At 43.9% G+C, this 23969-nt stretch overlaps 1 protein-coding gene across 3 annotated transcripts in view; it reads right to left on the bottom strand.

Annotated features, from left to right (window-relative positions):
• Positions 1-22446, bottom strand: part of ncf4 (neutrophil cytosolic factor 4) — a 101693-nt gene extending 79247 nt beyond the window's left edge. Inside the window, exons 1-3 of one of the 3 annotated variants that reach the window (XM_059954194.1) lie at positions 22310-22446; positions 22080-22164; positions 14461-14614 (exon numbers count right to left, since the gene is read on the bottom strand). In XM_059954194.1, the coding sequence (XP_059810177.1) occupies positions 14461-14614; positions 22080-22164; positions 22310-22335 (265 nt within the window). In that variant the 5' untranslated portion in view covers positions 22336-22446. The remainder of the gene's footprint in view (positions 1-14460; positions 14615-22079; positions 22165-22309) is intronic. The other 2 variants (XM_059954195.1, XM_059954196.1) reach the window with 2 other exon arrangements.
• Between the last annotated feature and the right edge of the window lie 1523 nt (positions 22447-23969).

Below are 23969 nucleotides of genomic sequence, written 5' to 3'. Positions count from 1 at the left end.
TGGGTGTCACTGGCAGAGACTCCTCCCTTACCATGCTGTGAAAAGTCAGGGCCAGAACAGTTACAGTCAAACTATGAATAGGTCACCCTGTCCTACCCAAGATGCATTTTCTTGCAGGCATTCACAGTAGAACAAAGGAATATAGTAGAATAAATGACACAATGTCAAGTCAAGTAAATTTATTATCAAAGTATGTAATTGTTACCATATACTCCCTTGAGGTTCATTTTCATGAAAGTAATGAAATACGGTAGAATTTATAAAAATTATCATAAGAAAAAACTGTCAAACAACCTATGTGTGTAAAGGAAGATGATTATGCAAATAAAAAGAAAAATAAAAAATATTGAGTTGTTGAGTCACAGAGTTTGTATGTAGGCTGTGGACTCAGCTGTGAAATTTGGGAACTTATATCTCCTTCTCCTTCCAATTGATTGAGCTACTGATTATTTACGGCATTTTATTGTTTAAAGCTACAGGAGGAGTGGACTTTGCCTTGGGAGGGGTTGGGTGTGCTGGGGGTTTCCCGGCAGGTACACAGCCAAAAATGTTGCCTTGCCTGAAAATTGCTAATCCACCTGTACGCTCCTCTAACCTCTGCCCCAACCAGACAGCTGAGAAAAACCAACAGAGGAAAAAAATCCCCTGGAAACTCCCCTTGATTCCTCCAAGAAACCAGACAGGCTTACACTGGCTGAACAGTTTATCTGAAAACAACGGTTTAATAAGCCACCCTTCACATGAGCTCTGGTTCCTCCCACCTCCATCCTTGTCACGTAGACTCAGGGAACAACTGTGGAAGGAATTATTTCTGGGCCTCTTAACTGCTTATTATAGGCATGGTTTCCTGTCTGAAAATACCCTCTGAGAAGACCCCATTGATCAATGAAAGGAAAATATAAAACTCTCTCATCAGAGCAAATGTCCCCAAGATTTGAGGCCTAATTTTAACTCTCCAGTCCCTTCAATCTCGGTGGGGATTCTTTTCATGTAAAAGATACTTATCCTTTATTGAGAATGTGAAGTCAACGTGGTTGGTACATGTCTCACTACATGCATTATACCATCAGTTCAATCCATTCTCTGACAAGGCATCAACACCACTTTGGTTTCCTTCAGAGGCTGTTACACTGGACCCATCCTCTATGGCCCTATACCATGATCCTTCCCCACACAGCAACAAACATCACAAATATGTCAGTGGCAAAAATTATGATTCTGATTCGGATCACGGACTCAGCAGGTTAGACAGCATCCATGGAGGGGGAATATGCAGTCGACATTTCCGGTTGAGACTGATCATTAACAACTCACAAGGATTCAAAGGTTCAAAGTTCAAAGTACATTTATTATCAAAGTATGTATACTATTACAACCTCATGACTTATCTCCTTACAGGCAGCCACAAAACAAGAAAACCCAATTAAAAAAGACCGTCAAACACCTGATGTGCGGGAAAAAATACAAAAATCAAATCATGCAAACAATACCGTTCAGAACTGAAGGTGACAAAAGTGAGTCCACAGTCATGAAACCAGTCACAACCGATCCGGGAGTCTGTTAGCTGCAGGCCACAGCCTTGGTTCAGCACAGAGACGAGTAAACCTCAAGGAGCAGCAAACTGAACATCAGCCCAGCCCCAACACCCTGACCAAGCTGTGCACAAGAAGGGCCAGAGTCACCTCTACTTCCTGAGGAGACTGCAGACGTTTGGAGTACACAGGCCTCTTCTTCACATACTCTACCAGTCTGTATGTACAGTGTGTGACTATGTGCTGCATGCAACTGGATGTGCTGCGTGTGACTATACATAGTGTTTTACATCTTAGTTCCAGAGAAATGTCATGTTTAGTTTAGTGATTCCCAACGGCAGCAGTTACATGTACCAAGGGGGCATTAGGGGAAATCAAATACGTGGGTGGGGTGTGGTCATTCAAGATCCTTGGTGGGGGCAGTAAGTGGCACCCTAACTTGAAGCATGAGACCTGACTAACTGTTAGTGGAGCAGGCACTTCCCAAATAATAGGATGAGGCACTGGACCCAGGAAGAACAGTGGTTCACCGCACTGAACACTCATCGTCACAATGCATCTGAATCTCGGCAATCCCATCTGACCTTACCATCCAACTAGACATTGTTGGGGATGCATAAATTTGTAGCCAGGGGTCCCAACAGTTTTCCTTGACTCACGGCAAGGAACGAGTTTGTGCAACTTTGCAGCTGGTAAGTCAGTACACCCTGCCAGCTTTCTCTATAGATCTACAGAAAACAGGTTGTGCAATGATACAGCGCTAGCCAGAACCAAACTGTGAAATTGAGCCAATCAGTGAACTGTCCAACCCCGAAGGTTACTCTTGAGGTGTTCAAAGCAACCTTGGCTTCATACGTGCAGCCAAGAACCACCTATGGGGATTATAATACATCACATGTTTAGTCAATTGTGCTAACTGGAATAGTATACAGGTAGTTCGATGAACACTAGGTCTATCCCAACTAACTGTTGTGAACATCTTCATCGTCGCCTCGTTGTTCCTTTGCATGCCACTACCATCGTTCCATCCATGTCAACTCACTGCTGTCTTCCACATCTCAGTTTGTGTTAGTTTTTTATTTTAATTTAGCCCCATTAATGATAGATAAACATGTACAGTGTGCTTTCTCTGAATCTGAAGGCAGTGAAGCCTTAAATTCTAATCCTGCTAGGAAACAGAAACTACAGAAAGTGTGTCAGTACCATGTTACATAGCTAAAGCATGGTTTTACTCCATTCCCATCAGATCAGCGACACTGTACTATAATACTGTGCTGTCTAATGAAGCCATGAAACCATCAACATTACAGGAACACTTCCATAAAAGACACCCTGTAAAGGCTACTTACGGTATTATTCAGTTCCAGAAGTTGAAAAAAAATTTGAAAAGTGTTGCACAGTTGAGTCATTTGCCAAGAAAGCTAAAAATGACTTTGATAGTGATCTCATTGTTTCCTATAACATTTCCAAAATGGTAGCAAAGTGTGGAAAATCTCATACAATTGGTGAAAGATGGAGAACACCACTGTCCTCAAAATGGTAACCAGTATTTTAAAATCAATTCCTCTGAGTAATAACTGTCACTCGCTGTATTGATGGAATGAATGAAGACATTGAGTATCAACTATGCACATTTTACTGGGTTAAAATCCTAGAAACCACCCCCCCCCATAACAGCACAGTGGGTATAGCCACACCTCAAGGGCTGCAACTCACCGATTTTTCAAGGGCAACTAGATATGGGGAATAAAATTTTGTCACAGTCTGTAAAGCCAAAGTCCCTTGAACAAATTTAACAAAAGGCTGCCGGAAGCAGGTCGTTGGGTGACAGTACGAGGGGGGAAAGCGAAGGAGAGTAGACAGGTAGTGCAGAGCACCCCTGTAGCCATTCCCCTGAATAATAAGTTTACCGTCCTGGATGCTGTTGGCGAGGACGACCGACCAGGTGTGAGCCACGGTGGCAGGGCCTCTGGCACTGAGTCTGACCCTGTGGTGCAGAAGGATGGGACGGAGAAGAGGAGAGCTGTCATCATTGGGGACTCTATAGTCAGGGGAGCAGACAGGAGATTTCCTGGACGTGAGAAGGAAACCCGCATGGTTTGTTGCCTCCCGGGTGCCAGGGTCCGGGATGTCTCTGACTGGGTGCATGACATCCTGGTATGAGAGGGAAAGCAACCAGGAGTTGTGATACATGTTGCTACCAACGACATAGGCAGGAAGAGGGATGAGGTCCTGAAGTGTGAGTTTTGGGAACTAGGCAGAAGGCTGAAGAACGGGACCTCAAGGGTGGTGTTCTCAGGATTGCTGCCAGTACTACGTGATAGTGACGGTAAGAATTGGAGGAGATGGCAGTTGAATGCGTGGCTGAGGAGTTGGTGCAGAGGGCAGGGTTTTAGATTTTTGGATCATTGGGATCTCTTCTGGGGAAGGTGGGACCTGTACAGATTGGATGGGTTGCACCTGAACTCGAGGGTAGTGCAGTGGATGTGATCTACATGGATTTTAGTAAGGCATTTGACAAGGTTCCACACAGTAGGCTTATTCAGAAAGTCAGAAGGCATGGGATTCAGGGAAGTTTGGCCAGGTGGATTCAGAATTGGCTTGCCTGCAGAAGGCAGAGGGTCATGGTGGAGGGAATACATTCAGATTGGAGGGTTGTGACTAGTTTTATCCCACAAGGATCTGTTCTGGGACCTCTACTTTTCGTGATTTTTATTAATGACCTGGATGTGGGGATAGAAGGTTGGGTTGGCAAGTTTGCAGATAACACAAAGGTTGGTGGTGTTGTAGATAGTGTAGAGGATTATTGAAGATTGCAGAGAGACATTGATAGAATGCAGAAGTGGGCTGAGAAGTGGCAGATGGAGTTCAACCCGGAGAAGTGTGAGGTGGTACACTTTGGAAGGACAAACTCCAAGGCAGAGTACAAAGTAAATGGCAGGATACTTGGTAGTGTGGAGGAGCAGAGGGATCTGGGGGTACATGTCCACAGATCCCTGAAAGTTATTTCACAGGTAGATAGGGTAGTTAAGAAAGCTTATGGGGTGTTAGCTTTCATAAGTCGAGGGATAAGAGATGCTTAAGAGACACGATGTAATGATGCAGCTCTATAAAACTCTAGTTAGGCCACACTTGGAGTGCTGTGTCCAGTTCTGGTCGCCTCACTATAGGAAGGATGTGGAAGCATTGGAAAGGGTACAGAAGAGATGTACCAGGATGCTGCCTGGTTTAGAGAGTATGGATTATGATCAGAGATTAAGGGAGCTAGGGCTTTACTCTTTGGAGAGAAGGAGGATGAGAGGAGACGTGATAGAGTTGTACAAGATATTAAGAGGAATAGACAGAGTGAACAGCCAGTGCCTCTTCCCCAGGGCACCACTGCTCAATACAAGAGGACATGGCTTTAAGGTAAGGAGAGGGGAGTTCAAGGGGATATTAGAGGAAGGTTTTTCACTCAGAGAGTGGTTGGTTGGTGGAATGCACTGCCTGAGTCAGTGGTGGAGGCAGATACACTAGTGAAGTTTAAGAGACTACTAGACAGGTATATGGAGGAATTTAAGGTGAGGGGTTATATGTGAGACAGGGTTTGAGGGTCGGCACAACATTGTGGGCTGAAGGGCCTGTAATGTGCTGTACTATTCTAATATGAAAAAAAAGCCTTGTAAGAGGGTTGAGATTGCATATTGTGCAGGAAGTATCTGATGGGGAAAGCCCCTCTCACTGCCAGCCAAGCGAGGTCTTGCTGTTTGTGAGAATCTGGGTGAGCAGTCCCACCCACCTCCGACTGCAGCCTTCACAGAACGTCCCGCATTCTCCCGCCACCTCGATGGGCACTGAAACCCAGCTGGTAGATCCACCAACAGAAAACCTGAACTTTCACCATCATCTTTATAAATGTCTAAAAATAATCTACAACCACAAGAATATTTTTCAGTTGTTGCTAAACCAAGCAGTAAGTATGAACACCGAAACCTCCCACAATATGATCATTACTTGGCATCAGTAGCCACTTTGTAAGGTAGACCTACACACCTGCTCAGTAATGCAAATATCTAATCAACCAATCACGAGGCAGCAATTTAATGCATACAGACATGGTCAAGAGGTCCAGTTGTTGTTCAGACCAAACATCAAAGTGCTGAAGAAAAGCAATCTAAGTGACCTTGATCTTGGAATCATCGGTGATGCCAAACGGGGTGGTTTGAGTATCCCAAAAACTACCAATCTGTGATTTTCACGCAAAATAGTCTAGAGTTTACAGAGAATGATGTGAAAAACAAAAAAAAAATCTGATGTGGCAGTTCCGTAGGAGAAAACGACTTATTAATGAGAGAGGTTGGAGAACAATGGCCAGACTGATTCAAACTGACAATAACTCTAAAACCAACAGTGATGTGTAGAAGAGCACCTCTGAATGCAGAACACAGCGAACCTTCAAGTAGATGGGCTGCAGCAACAGAAGACAGCAAACATATACTCAGTAACCACTTCCGTGGGTATAGGAGGTACCAAATAAAGTGGCACTGAGTATTTTTCAGGAAATTAATTGGAAATAAATATTGTCCAGAATAACTCCCTTCCCCTTGTGTGATCATGTCCTATCTGTACTGAAGAGCCTTGGTTGAAGGATTTAATCATATTATTTTATATTCATAAACACAAAGGCTTCTGAAAATGCTGGAAACCCAGAATAATGTACAGCAAATGCTGAAAGAACTCAGCAGATCAGGCAGCATCTTCTTTGCAGTGAAGGCTTCTCCCAGTCCATCAAGTCTATATTAATCTCAGAGCAATCTCAGTTCTCCATTTATTTCCATTTATTTGAAAGTTTTCTTTCACACATATCCATGCAAACTTCTCTACATTCATATTCTACACTCATTATAATTTTATTCCACACTCGCTATTAATTTAATGATTAATCTGATTAATACTGCTGATATTTATTGCTTATTTCATTTATTTTATTTCTTTTACACCATAAGACAGGAGCAGAATTAGACAACTTGACTCATCGAGTCTGCTCTGCCATTCAATTATGGCTGATCCTTTTAATCCCCTCCTCAGCCCCGCTCCATGTCCTTCTCCCCATAACCTTTGATGTCGTGACCTATCAAGAACCTATCAATCTCTGCCTTAAGTACAACAAACAACTTGGCCTCCACAGTTGCCTGCAGTAACAAATCCCTCAAATTCACCACCCTCTGGCTAAAGAAATTTCTCCGCCTCTGTTTTAAATGGATGCTCCTCTATCCTGAGGCTGTGTGCTTTTGTCACCATGGGAAATATCCTTTCACATCTACTCTAAGCCTTTCAATGTTTGAAAGGTTTCAGTGAGATCCCCCTCATCCTTCTAAATTCAAGTGAGTACAAGCCCAGAGCCATCAAATATTCCTTATATGACAAGCCTTTCATTTCCAGAATCATCCTTGTGAAGCTCCTCTGTGCCCCCTCCAATGCCAGCACATCCTTTCTCAGACGAGGATCCCAAAACGGTTCACAATACTCAGGGTGAGGCCTCACAAGTGCCTCAGCATCACATTCCTACTCTTATATTCCTGAAAAGAATGCCAACATTACATTGGCATTTCTCACCACTGACCCTATCTGCAAGTTAACTGTTAGGGTGTTCTGCACAAGAACTCCCACGTCTCTTTGTATCTTAGATTTTTAGATTTTTCTCCCCATTTGGAAAATAATCTGCACATTTATTCCTTCTACTAAAATACATGACCATGCATTTTTCAACGTTGTATTTCATTTGCCACTTTCTTCCTCATTCTAATCTAAGTCCTTCTGTAGCCTTCCTGTTTCCTCAACACTACCAATCTTCATATCTGTAAACTTGGCAACAAAGCATCTATTCCATCATCTAAATCATTGATATACAGCATAAAAAGAAGTGTTCCTAACACCACTAGTTGCTGGTGGCCAACCAGAAAAGGATCCTTTTATTTCCACTCGCAGCCTCTTACTAATCAGCCAATGCCCTAACCATGCCAGTAACTTTCCTGTAATACCATGGGCTCTTACCTAGGTAAGCAACCTCATGTGTGGAACCTTGTCAATGGCCTTCCGAAAGTCCAAATATACAACATCCACTACACCCCCTTTATCTATCCTGGTTGTAATCTCCTCAAAGCATTTCAATCAGGTTGTCAGGCAAACTTTTCCCTTAAGGAAACCATGCTGACTTTCTCCTACCTTGCCCCTTGTCAACTTCATAACCTCATCCTTAACAATTGACTCCAACATCTTCCCAACCACTGAGATCAGACTAACTGGTCTATAACTTCTTTTCTGCTGCTTTTCTCCTTTCTTTAAAAGTGGAGTGACATTTGCAATTACCTAGCCCTCTGCAACCATGGCAGAGTCCAATGATCTTACAACCATCATTACTAATGCCTCCACAATCTTTACTGCTATCTCTTTCAGAACCCTAAGGTGCTGTTCATCTGGCCCAGGTGACTTATGTACCTTTAGGTCTTTCAGCTTTTTCAGCACCTTCTACCTTGTAATAGCAACTGCACTCACTTCTCTTCCCTTGCATCCTTCAACATCTAGCACATGCTAGTGTCTTCCACAGTGAAGGCTGATACAAAATACTCATTTAAATCATTTGCCATCTTCTTATCCCTCATTATTATTTCTCCAGCCTCATTTTCTAGCTGTCCTATATCCACTTTCATCTCTCTTATTTTTTATATTCTTGAAAAATCTTTTTCTATCCACTTTGATATTGTTTGCTAGCTTGCTTTCATGTTTAATCCTCTCCCTCCTAATGATTCTTTTAATTGTTTTCTGTAGGTTTTTAAAAGTGTCCCAATCCTCTACCTTCCTGCTAGTTTTTGCTTTATGCATGCCCCCTCTTTTGTATTTACATTAGCTATAACTTCTCTTGTCAGCCATGGTTTTACAATTTTCCCATTTGAGTATTTCTTTGTTTTTGGAATACATCTGTCCTGCACCTTCCTTATTTTTCCCAGAAGCTCATGCCATTGCTGTTTTGCTGTCATCCCTGCAGCAGATCCTTCCAGTTTACTTTGGCCAACTCCTCTCTCATACCACTTTAATTTCCTTTACTCCACTGAAATACTGCTACATCAGACTTTCTTCCTATCAAATTTCAAGTTGAATTCAATCACATTGTGATTACTGACACCTCAGGGTTCTTTCACTTTAATCTCCCTGATCACCTCCAGGTCATTATATAACATCCAATCCATTAGAGCTGATCCCCTACTAGGCTCAATGACAAATTGAGCTGAAAAGGCATCTCATAGGCATTCAACAAATTTACTCTCTTGAGACCTAATTTTCCCAATCTACCTGCTTGTTAAAGTCTCCCATGACTATCATAACATTGCCCTTTTGACACGCCTTTTCTATTTCCCGTTGTTATCAGTAGTTCACATCGCAGCCACTGTATATAACTGCAGTCAGGGTCTTTTTACCCTTGCAGTTTCTTAACTCAACCCAGAAAGATTCAACATTTTCCAATCCTTTGTCACATCTTTTTAATGATTTGATGCTATTCTTTACCAGCAGAGACATGTCACCCCCTCTGCCTACCTTCCCATCCCTCTGATACACAGTGTATCCTTGGACATTCAGCTCCCAACTACAACTATTTTTCAGCCATGATTCAGTGATTGCCACAACATCACATGCAACAATCTCTAATAATGCAACAAGATCATCCACCTTATTTCTTACACTGTGTATGGAGATATAATATTTTGAGTACTGTATTTGCTACTCTTTGATTCTGCATCACCTTTTCCTTTTGGATTTGCACAGCTTGTCGTGTTTTACACATTGGTTGCTCCATTAGGTGTGGTCTTTTGTTTACTCTTTCTGTTTCTTGGATTTACTGGGAATGCTCACAAGAAATTAACTCTCAGGGTTGTATATGGTGATATATATATGTACTTTGATAATAAATTTACTTTATACTTTGTACTTAGAACACGGATCACTGGATCTATGAGGCAGCATCTCTGTGCCCCTGAGAATGCCATCAATAACCATTTATTTATTGATTAATTTATTTAGAGATACAGCATGGTACCAGGCCCTTCCAGCCAAACTGCCTATTAATGTATACTAACTCTGACATCTTTGGTATGTGGAGGAAATTGGAGCAATTTCCAATTGGAAATTGGAAGGAAACCAATGTGGTCACGGGGAGCGCATACAAACTCCTCATGGACAGTGGTGGAAATTGAACCTCACCCTTGTTTTATAAAGGTCAAAGTTATGTATTGCATTATGCCAGATGTCAAAAAGCAAAGTCATTCCTTTCCTGATACACTTTACATTTCCTCAAACATGTGGTTTCCGGTCAACTCTGACTCATCTGGTCTTGTGATTTCTGGGTTGTGAGAATGAGCTGGTGGGTCAGCTCAGTGAGATGGACTCTCTAACAACAGAGGGGCAGGGGGTCACAAGGAGAACCATGAGAATGAACACACAAGTTGCTGGGCTTGTCCAGAGTCTCAGTACTAAAGAGGGTAGACTGCACCCCACCAGCATACAGCTGTCGGGAACATCTGGCTGATATGAGTCATTAACCACTTATGCAATTTACACGCAGGCATGGCGCATCATTAAATTTGGACAGGATTTAGGGTTCAACACACTTCTTACACAAGCATTATCAAAGCAAATCAACAGAACGTAGTACAGGACCTTCAGCCCTTGGTATTTTGCTGACCTTTTAACCTCTCTAAGATCAATTTAAACCGTCCTTCCTAAGTAGCCCTCCATTTTTCATTCATCCATGTGCCTATCTAAGAGTCTCTTAAATGATCCTAAATTATCTGCCTCGACATCCACTCATGGCAGCAACAATCAAGTGGAGACAAAAAATCGTGAGCCCTGAAATCTTTAAGGAAATCTAAGTAACTTACTGCATAGTAAGTTGTGTGCTTATTTGTGCTTTCTGTTTATGATATTAAATTAAGATGAAGTTACTTTGTTGTGCTTGTATGCTTATTCCCATGTCTCCTGGCTGGACAGTCGATCTGGTTTCGGGTATTTTGGATTTGATCAACCCAGCCCATTACGTGTGCCTAAGACTCTTGCAGCAGACTGTAACTTGCAGGCTAATGAAGATTAAGTTGTACTACACTGAGGCGGAAAACCTTATTACCACTTAAGGAACCCACAGGCAGACCTGCTGCAAGATTTTGATTCAAAATATTGGCAGTTCCTTTTCCCACACAGATACAGCTCAACCAATTGGATTTCTCCAGCAGAGATACAAGAGATTCAGCTGCAGGAGCTCACCAGGTCAAGTAGCATCTATGAAAGGAAATAAAGAGTTGATGTTGACATGCTCCTGATTGTTAATCCCTTATTTTGCCCCTAATATCCTTTGATTATGCCTTGATTCCAATCATTAATTTCCCATTTACTGCTAATTCACTTGATGACAGCATACCTGGTCTCCATCAAGAACTGCAGTACAAGAACCCTGGCAACACAACCACTGGTTGCCAGTTTGTTGGTCTATTCCTGTGTGATAACTTGATTCCTGACTGCCTAGAACTGTTTGTTCAGCTCCAGTTTCAAGATACTCCATGAAAAGCCCATCTCTGTGTCAAGACTCCATATCAGAGCTCTGTGTCAAGATTCCTCCTGTTTGCTGTTCAACATTCAAGTCTACGCCAGCATCCCCAACTCGGTCTCCATCCCTGTGTCCTGCCCTTGGGTTCTCCTTAGTCACTCCACGCAACAGATGTTTTGGGATGAGGCCTTTTAGAAGTTAAGTTTAAAAAATAGATTATGTTGTACTGTGGAAGTTGCAATGTAGCAATGCAAGGGTTAAGATAATGTCTAGACAAGAATGTTTTTACAGATGAGTGCAGTCAACCTAGACAAGAAAGAGCCTTAAAGAGCATGGCTTCCCTTCGCACAGCAGGGGACCGGAGTTGTTTGGCATGTGGAGACAAGATAAGGATTAACAGAACAATGTGAGGCACACACACACACACACACACACACACACACACACACACACACACACACACACACGAACAAGGACACAATGACATTATTAACGTCAAAGTATTGTCAGTTGTCAGCTGGCAGACTCCATTGACTGTTATTACCTGTATTGTGAATGATGGTTGAACATGCAATTAAGGAATTTGATTATACTCAGTTTACCAAATGCTTGATCTCCTTATTGGATAATCAATTCTGTATAAAAATGGCTTCGTTCTGTTCAAACCAGAACAAGATTTATTTGATTATGAAGGGTATGACATGGGTCATGACCATCATTGTTCTTGGCAACTTTTTCCTCAGAAGTGGTTTGCCCTTGTCTTCTTCCGGTCAAGACAGGTGACTCCAGCCATTGTCAATACTCTTCAGAAATTGTCAGTGGTCACATAAGCAGGACTTATGATATGTACTAGTTTCTCATACGATCTTCCACCACCTGTTCCCATGGCTTCACATGACCCTGATCGAGGGGGTCTAAACAGGTGTTACATCTTATCTAAAAGTGACCTGCAGGATAGTGGAGGGAAGGAACACCTTACACCTCCTTTGGTAGAGACATACCTCCACCTCACCCCGCAGTGAAGGGTAGGGATATGGTAAATGCAAGCAGGCTTTTTCTACTGAGGCTAAGTGAGGCTATAACTTGAAGGGGAACAGGAGGAGGAATTTCCTCCAAAAAGGAACACAGCCTTGTCGTGATTTGGAAGTTTATGTTGACCCTCAGGAAGATCACCCAAATCAAACAGGTGAAATGGTAGAGGCCAGACTATAAGTGGTCCACCAGTCCTCCAGGCCAGTCAAGCAAAACTGTTACAAAAATACCAATGACAAATCCTTATACATCTGTGTGTGGTGGTATTCTTGAGAGTCCGCCTGGGACTTGCGTGGCTGACGGCAGTGAAAGCTACGAGGAAGCTACTGGCATGATGAAGGAAGCCCTGAACAGCACCAAGTATGCCAAGGACAGACAGAGATGGAGGACTTGCATTGGTGCCCTAAGCATCAGTAAAAAAGGGGATTCCTCCACTCCGCACAGAGGGCAATGAGAGTGTGAAGCAAGCTTCCTGTAGAAGTGGTGGATATGGGCTCAACTTCAACATTTATGAGAAATTCAAATAGATACATGGATGGGAGTGGAATGGAGGGCTTCTCTAAGCAAGGCTATATTCTCACCACCCACACTTTTTGACATCTTCATTACCCTTTTCCTGAAGCACATATCTGGCACTGAAACTGAGGGGATCTACCTCCACACTAGGTTTGATGGCAGGCTTTTTAACCTCGCCAGCCAAGAGTCAAAACCAAAGTGTGCAAGGCTGTGATGAGAGAATTGCTGTTTGCTGTTAATGCAGCAGTCACAAACCACACTCCGCAACACCTCCAGAGCCTGATGGATTATTTCTCCCAGGCCTGCAAGGAACCTGGTCTGACCATCAGCCTGAAATGATAAACGTCTTGGGACAGAGTGTGGAGGTACCACCAGTCATTGCCATTGATAACCACAAACTGGATATTATTCACATTCCTGGGGTCCACCATCAGTGGCAACTTCCTCTTGGATGCATCAAGAAGGCCTCAACCACTCTGGCCCACCTCACCAGACGAGTCTGGGAGAGCTCCAAGCTCACCAGTAGAAGCAAGATGGCAGTGTACAACATTAGTGTTACCAGTATACTGCTACACTGAGGCGAGACCGGGACAACATACTCTAAGCAGGAGAGAAGGCTCAACACTTTCCACTGAAGGTGTCTTCATTACATCTTGAACATCTCCTGGACAGACAGAGTGCTTAATGCTGAGATTCTCTCTCAATGTGGCCTGCTTGGGCCATGTCTGCCACAGGTAGGATGTCTCCACCCCAAAATACACCCCCTACGGTGTACTGAGAACCGCTGGCTGCCCACAACTCTGCATCAAGGATGTCTGCAAGTGGGACGTGAAGGCACAGGACATCAACATTGAGACCTGGGGGGAACTTGCAGCTGACCGCACCAGATGGAAAAGGACCTTGAAACATTACTTTAAGTCAGGTGAGGGAATATTCCTGAAAGCAGCAGAAGACAAATAGGCCCATAGGAAGGAATGCAAAGCATCTCCAGCAGAGCTGAGACTGCTTATATATGAGACCATTGCAACAGAGTCTGCCACACTCGTCAGCTACAGACAGCGCTGCACAACAACATAGATGGCGAGGACACAACATCCATGGTGAAACGGGTCCAGTGCAGATTGATGAGTCTGGGCAGAATGATAGTGCCACATCGACTCAATAACCATATAACAATCACAGCACGGAAACAGGCCATCTCGGCCCTCCTAGTCCGTGCCGAACTCTTAATCTCACCTAGTCCCACCCACCCGCACTCAGCTCATAACCCTCCACTCCTTTCCTATCCATATACCTATCCAATTTTACCTTAAATGACACAACTGAACTGGCCTTTACTACTTCTACAGGAAGCTCATTCCACACAGCTATCACTCTCTGAGTAAAGAAATACCCCCTCGTGTTTCCCTTAAACTTCTGCCCCCTAACTCTCAAATCATGTCCTCTCATTTGAATCTCCCCTACTCTCAATGGAAACAGCCTATTCACGTCAACTCTATCTATCCCTCTCAAAATTTTAAATACCTCGATCAAATCCCCCCTCAACCTTCTATGTTCCAATGAATAGAGACCAGAGGGCATGTCTCTGTTCGATGACTATGATTCTGTAACAGCGTGGAGAGAAGGGCTAGATTGTTCTCCTTGTAAATAAAGTGTATGAAGAATAAATGAGTTTTCAAAGCCCAGTGATTCAACAACTACAGTGCTAAATCATGGGTCTTTTCTTCGACACAGCCATTGATACCACATAGAATTAAGGAGGTAATAAAGAGTAACCCACCAACAGACAGGACAGGTACTTTGCCCTACCTGGGAGCTCAGGCAAGACGCATGTGTTGTAGCTCTTGTTATTCTCTGGGCTGAACTTCATCTTAAGCTTGGACTGGAGGTTGTGAAATTGCCGGTAACGACGGAATATGAAGTATCTACCCCCGCCTTTCATCTTCACCTGGATGACAAACAGCTGCAAGGGAGACAGACATGACTTCAGTATGGAGCACGCAGTGAATCCAGGAGAGAACTGCGGCGACCGGTTCTCTGGCACTGTGTCTGGTGCTGTGGCTCTGAAGGGATGTGGGGAGGACTGCAGTAGTGATAGGGGGTGCACAGCTAGAGGAATAGATATGAGATTCTGTAGACGTGGGAGGCACCTCAGGTGCCAGGGTCAAGGTCATCTCAAATCAGGCCCACAGCATTCTAGGGGGGTGGGGGGAAGCAGCCAGAAGTCTTGATCCATATTGGCACCAATGACAATGAAAATGGGAGGAGGTCCTGAAGATAGAATTTATTGAGCTAGGTAGGAAGCTGAAAAACAGGAGCTCAAGGGTAGTAATCTTTGGATTGCTGTCTGTGCTATGTGCCAGTGAGGGTAAGAATAGGGTAATATGGCAGGTGAATTCATGGTTGAGGAACTTGTGCAGAGGGCAGGGGTTCAGATTTCTAGTTCACCGAGATCTCTTCTGGGGAAGTTCCACCTGTACAAAAAGGAAAGTTTAGACTTGAACCTAAGAGGGACCAATATCCTTGCAGGCAAGTTTGCTAGAGCTGTTGGGACAAAATTAATCTGGCAGCGGGATGGGAACCAGAGTCACAGGGCGGAGGATGGGCCAGTTTGTATAAAAGCAGTGGCCGTGTGTAGTGAGACCGTGAGGAAAAACAGGCAGATGATAGGGCACAATGGCAGTCACTGGGATAAGTTGCAGTGTAATAGGGGGACAAAATTGAAAGGGATGACGCATACAAGGCTGAAGTTGTTATATTTGAATGCGCTCAATACATGGAATAATGCAGATTATCTTGTAGCGGATTAGAGGTGGGCAAGTATGACATGGAGGGTATCACTGGGTTGTGGCTGAACAAAGTTTGGGGATAACATTCAAGGATACACATTGTATCGAAAGTACAGGCAGGCAGGCAGAGGCCTAGTTGGTAAAAAATGAATTCAAATCCTTAGTAAGAAGTGACAGAATATTGGAAAATGGAGAATCGTTGTGGGTAGAGTTAAGGAACTGCAAGTGTAAAAAGATCCTGATGGGAGTTATAGCCAGGCCTCTGAACAGTAGCTAGGATGTGGGCTACAAATTATAATGGGAGATAGAGACCACAAGTTAAAAGGGTAAAGTTACAATAGTCATGGGGGATTTTGATATTCAGGTAGATTAGGAAAATCAGGTTGATGCTGATTTTAGATCCCGAAAGAAACAACTTGTAGAAAGCATATGAAATGGCTTTTTAGAGCAGCTTGTGGTTGAGCCCACTAGGGGATCAGCTGTTCTAGATTCAATGTTGTGTAATGAGCCAGATTTGATAAGGCAAGGGAACCCTTGGGAAACAGTGAACATCGTATGATAGAATTCACCCTGCAATCTGAGAGGGAGAAGCTAAAATAGAAGTATCAATATTACAGTATGGGAAGGAAAGGGAATTAGAGGCCAGAGAGAGGAGCTAGCTGAAGTTGATTGGAAGGGAACATTAGCAAAGGTGACAGCAGAGCAGCAATGGCTGGAGATTCCGGCAGCAATTAGGAAGGCACAGGATAGATACTGTACGTCCCCTGTCAGAGGTATTCTAAAGGTAGGATGTCTTCAACATAAACCTGTACCCGATATTGTGATCTAGGGAAGCCAAATGTGCCAAAAGCTCTCTTTATGTGACGCCACATTCAAGGGAATATGAAACTGTATTCTAAGTTTTTGTTTCTTCACACTCCTCAGTGCCTTTCCTACCTTTCCTACCCTGGTTTTCAGTCTCAAAGCGCAACACCTCACACGTATCTGCATTATATTCCATCTGCCAATCTTCAGATCATTTTTCTGGCTGGTCCAGATCCTACTGCAAGCTCTGATAGTCTTCAGCAAGGAAACCCCCAATCTTGATGTAATCTGTAAATTTGCTGATCCAACTGACTACATTATCATCTAGATTGTTGATATTGATGACAAACAACAACAGATTCAGCACCAATCCCTGTGGCACTTCATTAGCCACAGCTAACCAGTCAGAGAGGCAACCACCTACTATGATCCTCTGGCTTCTCCCTCTAAGCCACTGTTGAATCCAACTTACTACCTCATCTTGAATGCCAAGTGACAATCTTCTTGATCAGCCTCCTATGTCAAAGGCCTTGCTAAAGTCCATGTAGACAATATCCACTGCCAACTTTCCTGGTAACCTCCTTAAAAAACTCTGAATCTTGGTGTAAAAAGCTAATCGTGTAACTAGAGTGAGAAACAAAACACCAGAGTAAATCACTGGGTCAGGCAGCATTTGCTGGGGTCAGGGGTGCAGTTGGTGGTGTAGTTGACATTTTGGATCGAGACCCTAAGTTTAGATGGAGAATGAGGCCAATGTGAAGAGGAGGGTGGAAACAGGTGAAGGGGAGCAGGTAGAGACAGAGGTGGGAAGATATGTGTGGATACAAGAGGCTGCAGATTTCAGAATGTGGTAAATAAAACCAGAAAGCATAGGAGCAGAATTAGGCCATTCGCCCCACCATGCGACCATATTTATTTACCTCTGGAACCCCATTCTCCTGTCTTAACCCCATAACCCTTAACACTGTTACTAATCAAGAATCTATCAACTTCTACTTTAAATATACCCAGTAACTTGGCCTCTACAGTCACAGAGTCATAGCGAAGTCCAGCACAGAAACCGGCCCCTTTTGCAGAACCATTTAAACTGCCTACTTCCATCAACCTGCACTGGGACCACAGCCCTCCATATGCCTGTCATTTGTGGCAATGAATTCCACCCACAGATTCACCACCCTCTGGCTAAAGAAATTCCTCATCTCTGTTCTAAAGGAGTGTCCTTGTATTCTGAGGCTATGCCTTCTGTTCCTAGATGTTGCATGCTAGGTAACATTCTCTTTACATCTATGCTATCTAATCCTTTCACTGTAAGTCCAATCACTAACAGGAGAAAATCTGCAGAAGCTGGAAATCCAAGCAACACACACGAAATGCTGGAGGAACACAGCAGGTCAGGCAGCCTCCATGGAAAAGTGTACAGATCCATCCTGATGAAGGATCTCAGGCCAAAACATTCCCTGTACTCATTTCTATAGATGCAGCCCAGCCTGCTGAGTTCCTCTGGCATTTTATGTGTGTTGCTTTCAATATTAGGTAGGTTCCAACAAAATCCTGTCTCATTCTTCTAAATTCTAGCAAGTATGGCCCGGAGACATCAAATGCTTTGTGGGAAGATTTGTGGGTGCTGCACGGTGCAGTTTAAACTAGAGTTGCAAGGAGATGGGAACCAGAGTGCCAGAACAGTTAATGGAAAGGTTGTAGAGCCTCAGAAAAAGTCAGGATCAAAAGGTTAAACATGGTGTGACTAGTGTCCTGAGCTACGTATATTTCAATGCCAGAAGTATCGTAGTAAAAGTGGATGAGCTCAGGGAATGGATCAACACCTGGAATTATGGCATTGTAGCCATTAGTGAGACTTGGATGCAGGAGGGGCAGGACTGGCAGCTCAATATTCCAGGGTTTCATTGTTTTAGATGTGACAGAGTGGGAGGGATTAGAGGAAGAGGAGTAGTTTTACTAGCCAGAGAAAATGTGCTCCATCAGCACAAACTGGAAAACTTGTCTAGTGACATAAAATGGGTGGAAGTGAGGAATAAGAAAGGTATGACCACATTAACAGCATTACAGACCACCCACCAGTCCTAGAGAGTTAGAGGTAAATTTGTAAAGAGATCACAGACTGCTGTGAGAAACAAAAGGTTGTTATAGTTGGTGATTCTAACTTTCCACATATTGACTGGGAACTCCATACTGTTAAAGGACTCGATGGGATAGAGCTTGTCAAGTGTGCTCAGGAAAGTTTCCTTCATTGGTACGCAGAAGTTCCCAACAAGAAAGTGTGTGTACTGGATCTGCTATTAGGGAATGAGAAAGGGCAGGTGACAGAACACTTTGCATCCAGTGACCACAATACCATTAGTTTTAAAGTAAATATGGAAAAAGATAGATCTGGTCTGAAGGTTCAGATTCTAAATTGGAGAAAGGCCAAGTTTGATGGAATCAGAAACGATCTGGCAAGTGTGGATTGGGACAGGCTGTTTTCTGGCACAGGTGTACTTGGTAAGTGGGAGGCCTTCAAAAGTGAGATGTTGAGAGTACAAAACTTGTATGTGGCTGTCAGAATAAAAAGCAAAAATATAAACTGTAGGGAACCTTGGTTTTCAAGAGATATTGAGGACATGGATAAGTCAAAAAAAAAGAGGTGCTTAGCAGATATAGGCAAGTAGGAACAAATGAGGTTCTTGTGGAGTATAAGAAATGTAAGAAAGAAACCAGGAGGGCTAAAAGGAGGCTTGAAGTTGCTCTAGTGGACAAGATGAAGGGGAGTCCTAAGGGATTCTACAGAAACATTAAGATCAAAAGGATTGAAAGGGACAAAATTGGTCCTCTTGAAGACCAGAATGGTAACCCATGTGTGGAGCCAAAAGGGATGGGGGAAATTTTAACTAAATTTTTTGAATTTTTATTTACTCAGGAAACAAACACAAAGACTATAGAAGTGAGGCAAAGCGGCATCAACTTCACGGGCCCTGTACAGATTACAGAGGAAGAGGTGTTTGCTAACCTAATGCAAATCAGGGTGGATAACTCCCCAGGGCCTGACAAAGTGTTCCCTTGGACCCTACTGACAGAAACTGCTTGGGCCCTAGGAGAGATTTATTTCATCCTTAGTGACAGGAGAGGTAGCAGAGAACTGGAAGATATTCAATGTTGTTCCACTGTTTAAAAAGGCTCTAAGCAGAAACCAGGAAATTATAGGCTGGTGTTTCTGACATCAGTTGTGGAGAAGTTATTGGAAGGTATTCTAAGCAACTAGATATAGATGTATTTGGATAGACATGGACTGATAAGGATAGGCAGCATGGCTTCTTACGTGGTAGGAGATCATGTCTAACCAATGGTGCTTTGAGGAAGTTACCAGGAAAATGGATGAAGGCAAGGCAGTGGATGTTGTCTATATGGACTTTAGAAAGGCATTTGACAAAGTCTGGCATGGGAGGTTGCTCAAGAAGGCTCAATCGGTCAGCATTCAAGATGAGGTTGTAAATTTGATTAGATGCTGGCTTTGTGGGAGAAGCCAGAGTGGTAATGGATGGTTGCCTCTGACTGGAGGCCTGTGACCAGTGGAGTGCCACAGGTTTCAGTGTTGGGTCCATATCAATGATCTGGATGGTAATGTGATGAACTGGATCAGCAATACAGGTACATAATTTATTGAAAATGGTGTCACAAATAGATAGGGCATAAAGAAAGCTTTTGGCATATCAGTCTTCATAAATCAATGTATTGAGTATAGGAGATGGGTTGTTACATTGAAATTGTACAAGATGTGGTGAGGCCTAATTTGGAGTATTTTGTGTCGTTTTGGTCACCTACCTACTGGAAACAATTAAGGGGGAACATGAGTAGAAACCTCTTCATTCAGAGGGTCGTGTGATGGTGGAATGAGCTGCCACCCAAGTGGTGCATGCTAGCTCAATTTCAACCTTTAAGAGGAGTTTGGATAGCTACATGGATGGTAGGGGTATGAAGAGCTATGATCCCTGGAGCAGGTCAATGAGAGTAGACAGTTTAAATAGTTTTGACATGGACTAGATGGGCTAAAGGGCCTGTTTTTGTGCTGTATTTCTCTACTACTCTAAATGCTCCTCATTCATTAACCCTTTCATTTTTGGGATCATTCTTCTGAACATCCTCTGGACTCTGTCCAATGCCAGCACATCCTTCCTTACATTTGGATTGCAAAACTGCTCACAATATTCCAACTGCAGTCTTACCAATGGCTCAGCTTTATATCCTTGCTTTTATATTCTAGCCTTCTCGAAATGTGGTTTGATCAACATTTAAACAAAGTGACAAGTGTGATGAGGTAAAATTCAAGATGCTTTATTGTCATTCTCCAGTACAAAGGGATCTGGAGCATAATAAAACCAGACAAAAATCATAAAACCAGACAAAAATCATAAAACCAGACAAAAATCATAAAACCAGACAAAAATCATAAAACCAGATAAAAATCATAAAACCAGACAAAAATCATAAAACACAGTAAGTATAAATATATTGAACTTTTTGAGGATGTGACTAAACACATTGAAGAAGGAAGAGCAGTAGATGTAGTGTATATGGATTTCAGCAAGGCATTTGATAAGGTACCCCATGCAAGGCTTACTGAGAAAATAAAGAGGCACGGGATCCAAGGAGACATTGCTTTGTGGATCCAGAACTAGCTTGCCCAAAAAAGGCAAAGAGTGGTTGCAGACAGGTCACATTCTGCATAGAGGTCAGTCACCAGTGGTATGCCTCAGGGATCTGTTCTGGGACCCTTACCTTTCGTGATTTTTATAAATGATCTGGATGAGGAAGTGGAGGGATGGGTTAGTAAGTTTGCTGATGACAAAAAGGTTGGAGGTGTTGTGGATAGTGTGGAGGGGTGTCAGCGGGAATTGATAGGATGTAAAACTGGGCTGAGAGGTGGCAGATGGAATTCAACCCAGATAAGTGTGAAGTGGTTCATTTTGGTAGGTCAAATAGGATGGCAGAATATAGTATTAATGGTAAAACTCTTGGCAGTGTGGAGGATTAAAGGGATCTTGGTGTCCAAGTCCATACTCAAAGCAACTACGCAGGTTGACTCTGTGGTTAAAAAGGTGTACGGTGTATTGGCCTTCATCAATCATGGAATTGAATTTAGGAGCCAAGAGGTAATGTTGCAGCTATATAGGACCCTGGTCAGACCCCACTTGGAGTACTGTGCTCAGTTCTGGTCACCTCACTATAGGAAGGATGTGGAAGCCATAGAAAGGGTTCAGAGAGATTTACAAGGATGTGGCCTGGATTGGGGAGCATGCCTTATGAGAATAGGTTGAGAGAACTCGGCCTTTTTTCCTTGGAGCGACGGAGGCTGAGAGGGGACCTGATGGAGGTGTATAAGATGATGAGAGGCATTGATCATGTGGATAGTCAGAGGCTTTATCCCAGAGCTGAAATGGTTGCCATTAGAGGACACAGGTTTCAGGTGCTGGGGAGTAGGCACAGAGGAGATGTCAGGGGTAAGTTTTTTTTATACACAGAGTGGTGAGTCCATGGAATGGGCTGCCAGCAACGGTGGTGGAGGGAGATACGATTGCGTCTTTTAAGAGACTTTTGGATAGGTACATGGAGGTTTTCTGTTTCTATATGGGAGGGGATACAGATGGGGTTGGTTTCCCCTGTAAAAAGCATCTGAGTTACTGACGTTTTGGAGGAAACCTGCTGTCGGGACTATGCATGACTCTGGGCACATCCCATGCAGGTGAGCCAAGAGTTGCCCCAGATCAAGACAAATAAATGCATCCTCCATTTGCCCACCCCACTCGGGAGTGGACTCTGCCCATTTAAGAAACAGATACTCACAAAGTAGCCAGAGATTCCTTTGCCCGGTTGCACATCAGCGACGTGGGCCGAAACCGGTACGTCGTCAGGAAGCTGCTCGTAATCGCTGCCAAAATAAAATAAACCTGAAACTTCCGCGGCATGGTCCGGTCAGCGCCCCGTGTACCCCGCTCACTCCCGTCCGCCCCACCGCCCGCACCGGGAGCCCTCAGGGACAGAGAGGCTCCAAACCGGTACCTATGCCTCCTCACCTCTCTCCTCTCAGTTGTCGGTGCATTGTTACAAACTTCAGCACTCTGGACGAGTACAATAAACGCAAAGGGTAAAGGCAGGCCGTTAATAAATCTGCTGACGTTTTTTCAGCGCAGAAAGCAGTCAAGTAACTGCCTCCTGCTCCTGTGAAACTGGTTTGAGGAAGTGGGAGTAGATGGTGACAGGGTGCTGTGCGCCTGTAGATTTATTGACCTTAATGCATTTGTAATAAAAAGATGACAATTAATCGGTTTCCAAAGAACTTTTGACATTATTGTGGGGGACGATCGCAGCTGGTCCCGCACTTTCGGACTGAAAGATCAATTTTTTTTCAGTCTAGGAACTGCAGCGCTGGATTATAACAATTACATCTCCTGGTGACCATGTCCGACATGGAATCTGAAGTAATCTGTTTTCATTTCTCTTTTAATATAGAAATTAACACATAGGGTACTTCAGAAAATCGTTTAATTATAGAGAGGACACGAGGAAATCTGCAGATGCTGGAAATTCAAACAACGCACACAAAATGCTGGTGGAACACAGCAGGCCAGGCAGCATCTATAGGGAGAAGCCCTGTCGACGTTTCGGGCCGAGACCCTTCGTCCTGACGAAATGTCGACAACGTTTCTCCCTGTAGATGCTGCCTGGCACGCTGTGTTCTACCAGCATTTTGTGTGTGTTGTTGTTAATTATAGAGTGGTGTAGATTTGGTGAAGAAAGAGAAATCGATTTGTATTGTTCCCTTCACCCAGTTCATGCCCTCTTCTTATTGCTACCATCAGGGAGGAGGTACAGGAGCCTCAACCTTTAGGAATAGTTCTACCCCTAGGCCATCAGATTTCTGAATGAGCCTATGAAGCCCACCAGGGATAGAGTACCCCTGGTCCTCACCTATCACCCTACCAGCCTACAGATCCAACGTAACTTCCACCACCTCCTACGGGATCCCACCACCAGACACATCTTCCCCTCCCCCCACTCGGCTTTCCGCAGGGATCGCTCCCTACGCGACTCCCTTGTCCATTCATCCCACCCCATCCCTTCCCACCGACCTCCCTCCGGGCACTCATCCCTGCAAATGGAAGAAGTGCTGCACCTGCCCCCACACTTCTTCCCTCACCACCATCCCAAGCTCCAGACAGTCCTTTCAGGTGAGGCACCACTTCACCTGCAAGTCAACTGGGGTGATATACTGTATCCGGTGCTCCCGATGTGGCCATTTATACATTGGGGAGACCCGCAGCAGACTGGGAGACCGTTTCGCCGAACACCGGCGCTCAGTCCTCCAGCAGTGGCGGGATCTCCCTGTGGCCACACACTTCAGTTCCACAGACCACTCTCACTCCGACATGTCTGTCCATGGCCTCCTCTACCGTCAAGATGAGGCCACACTCAGGTCGATGGAGAAATACCTTATTTCCCACCTAGGTAGCCTCCTACCTGCCGGCATGAACATCCGACTCACTGACCTCCGTTGATACCCCTGCCCCCCCCCTTACCCCATCCCTATCTATAATTTTAGTCTGGTTCTCTTTCTCTTTTTCCCCCTTCACTATAATCTCCTCCCAGCCCTACCTTTCTTTCTCTTTCATTTCCCATAATTCTCCAACTTTCCCCAGCCCATTTCCCTCCAACCTATCACTTCCCAGCTCCCTA

The sequence above is a fragment of the Hypanus sabinus genome, chromosome 29, assembly GCF_030144855.1.
Source record: "Hypanus sabinus isolate sHypSab1 chromosome 29, sHypSab1.hap1, whole genome shotgun sequence".
In the NCBI taxonomy this organism is placed as follows: Eukaryota; Metazoa; Chordata; class Chondrichthyes; order Myliobatiformes; family Dasyatidae; genus Hypanus; species Hypanus sabinus.
This window is presented reverse-complemented; position numbering and strand designations above follow the sequence as displayed.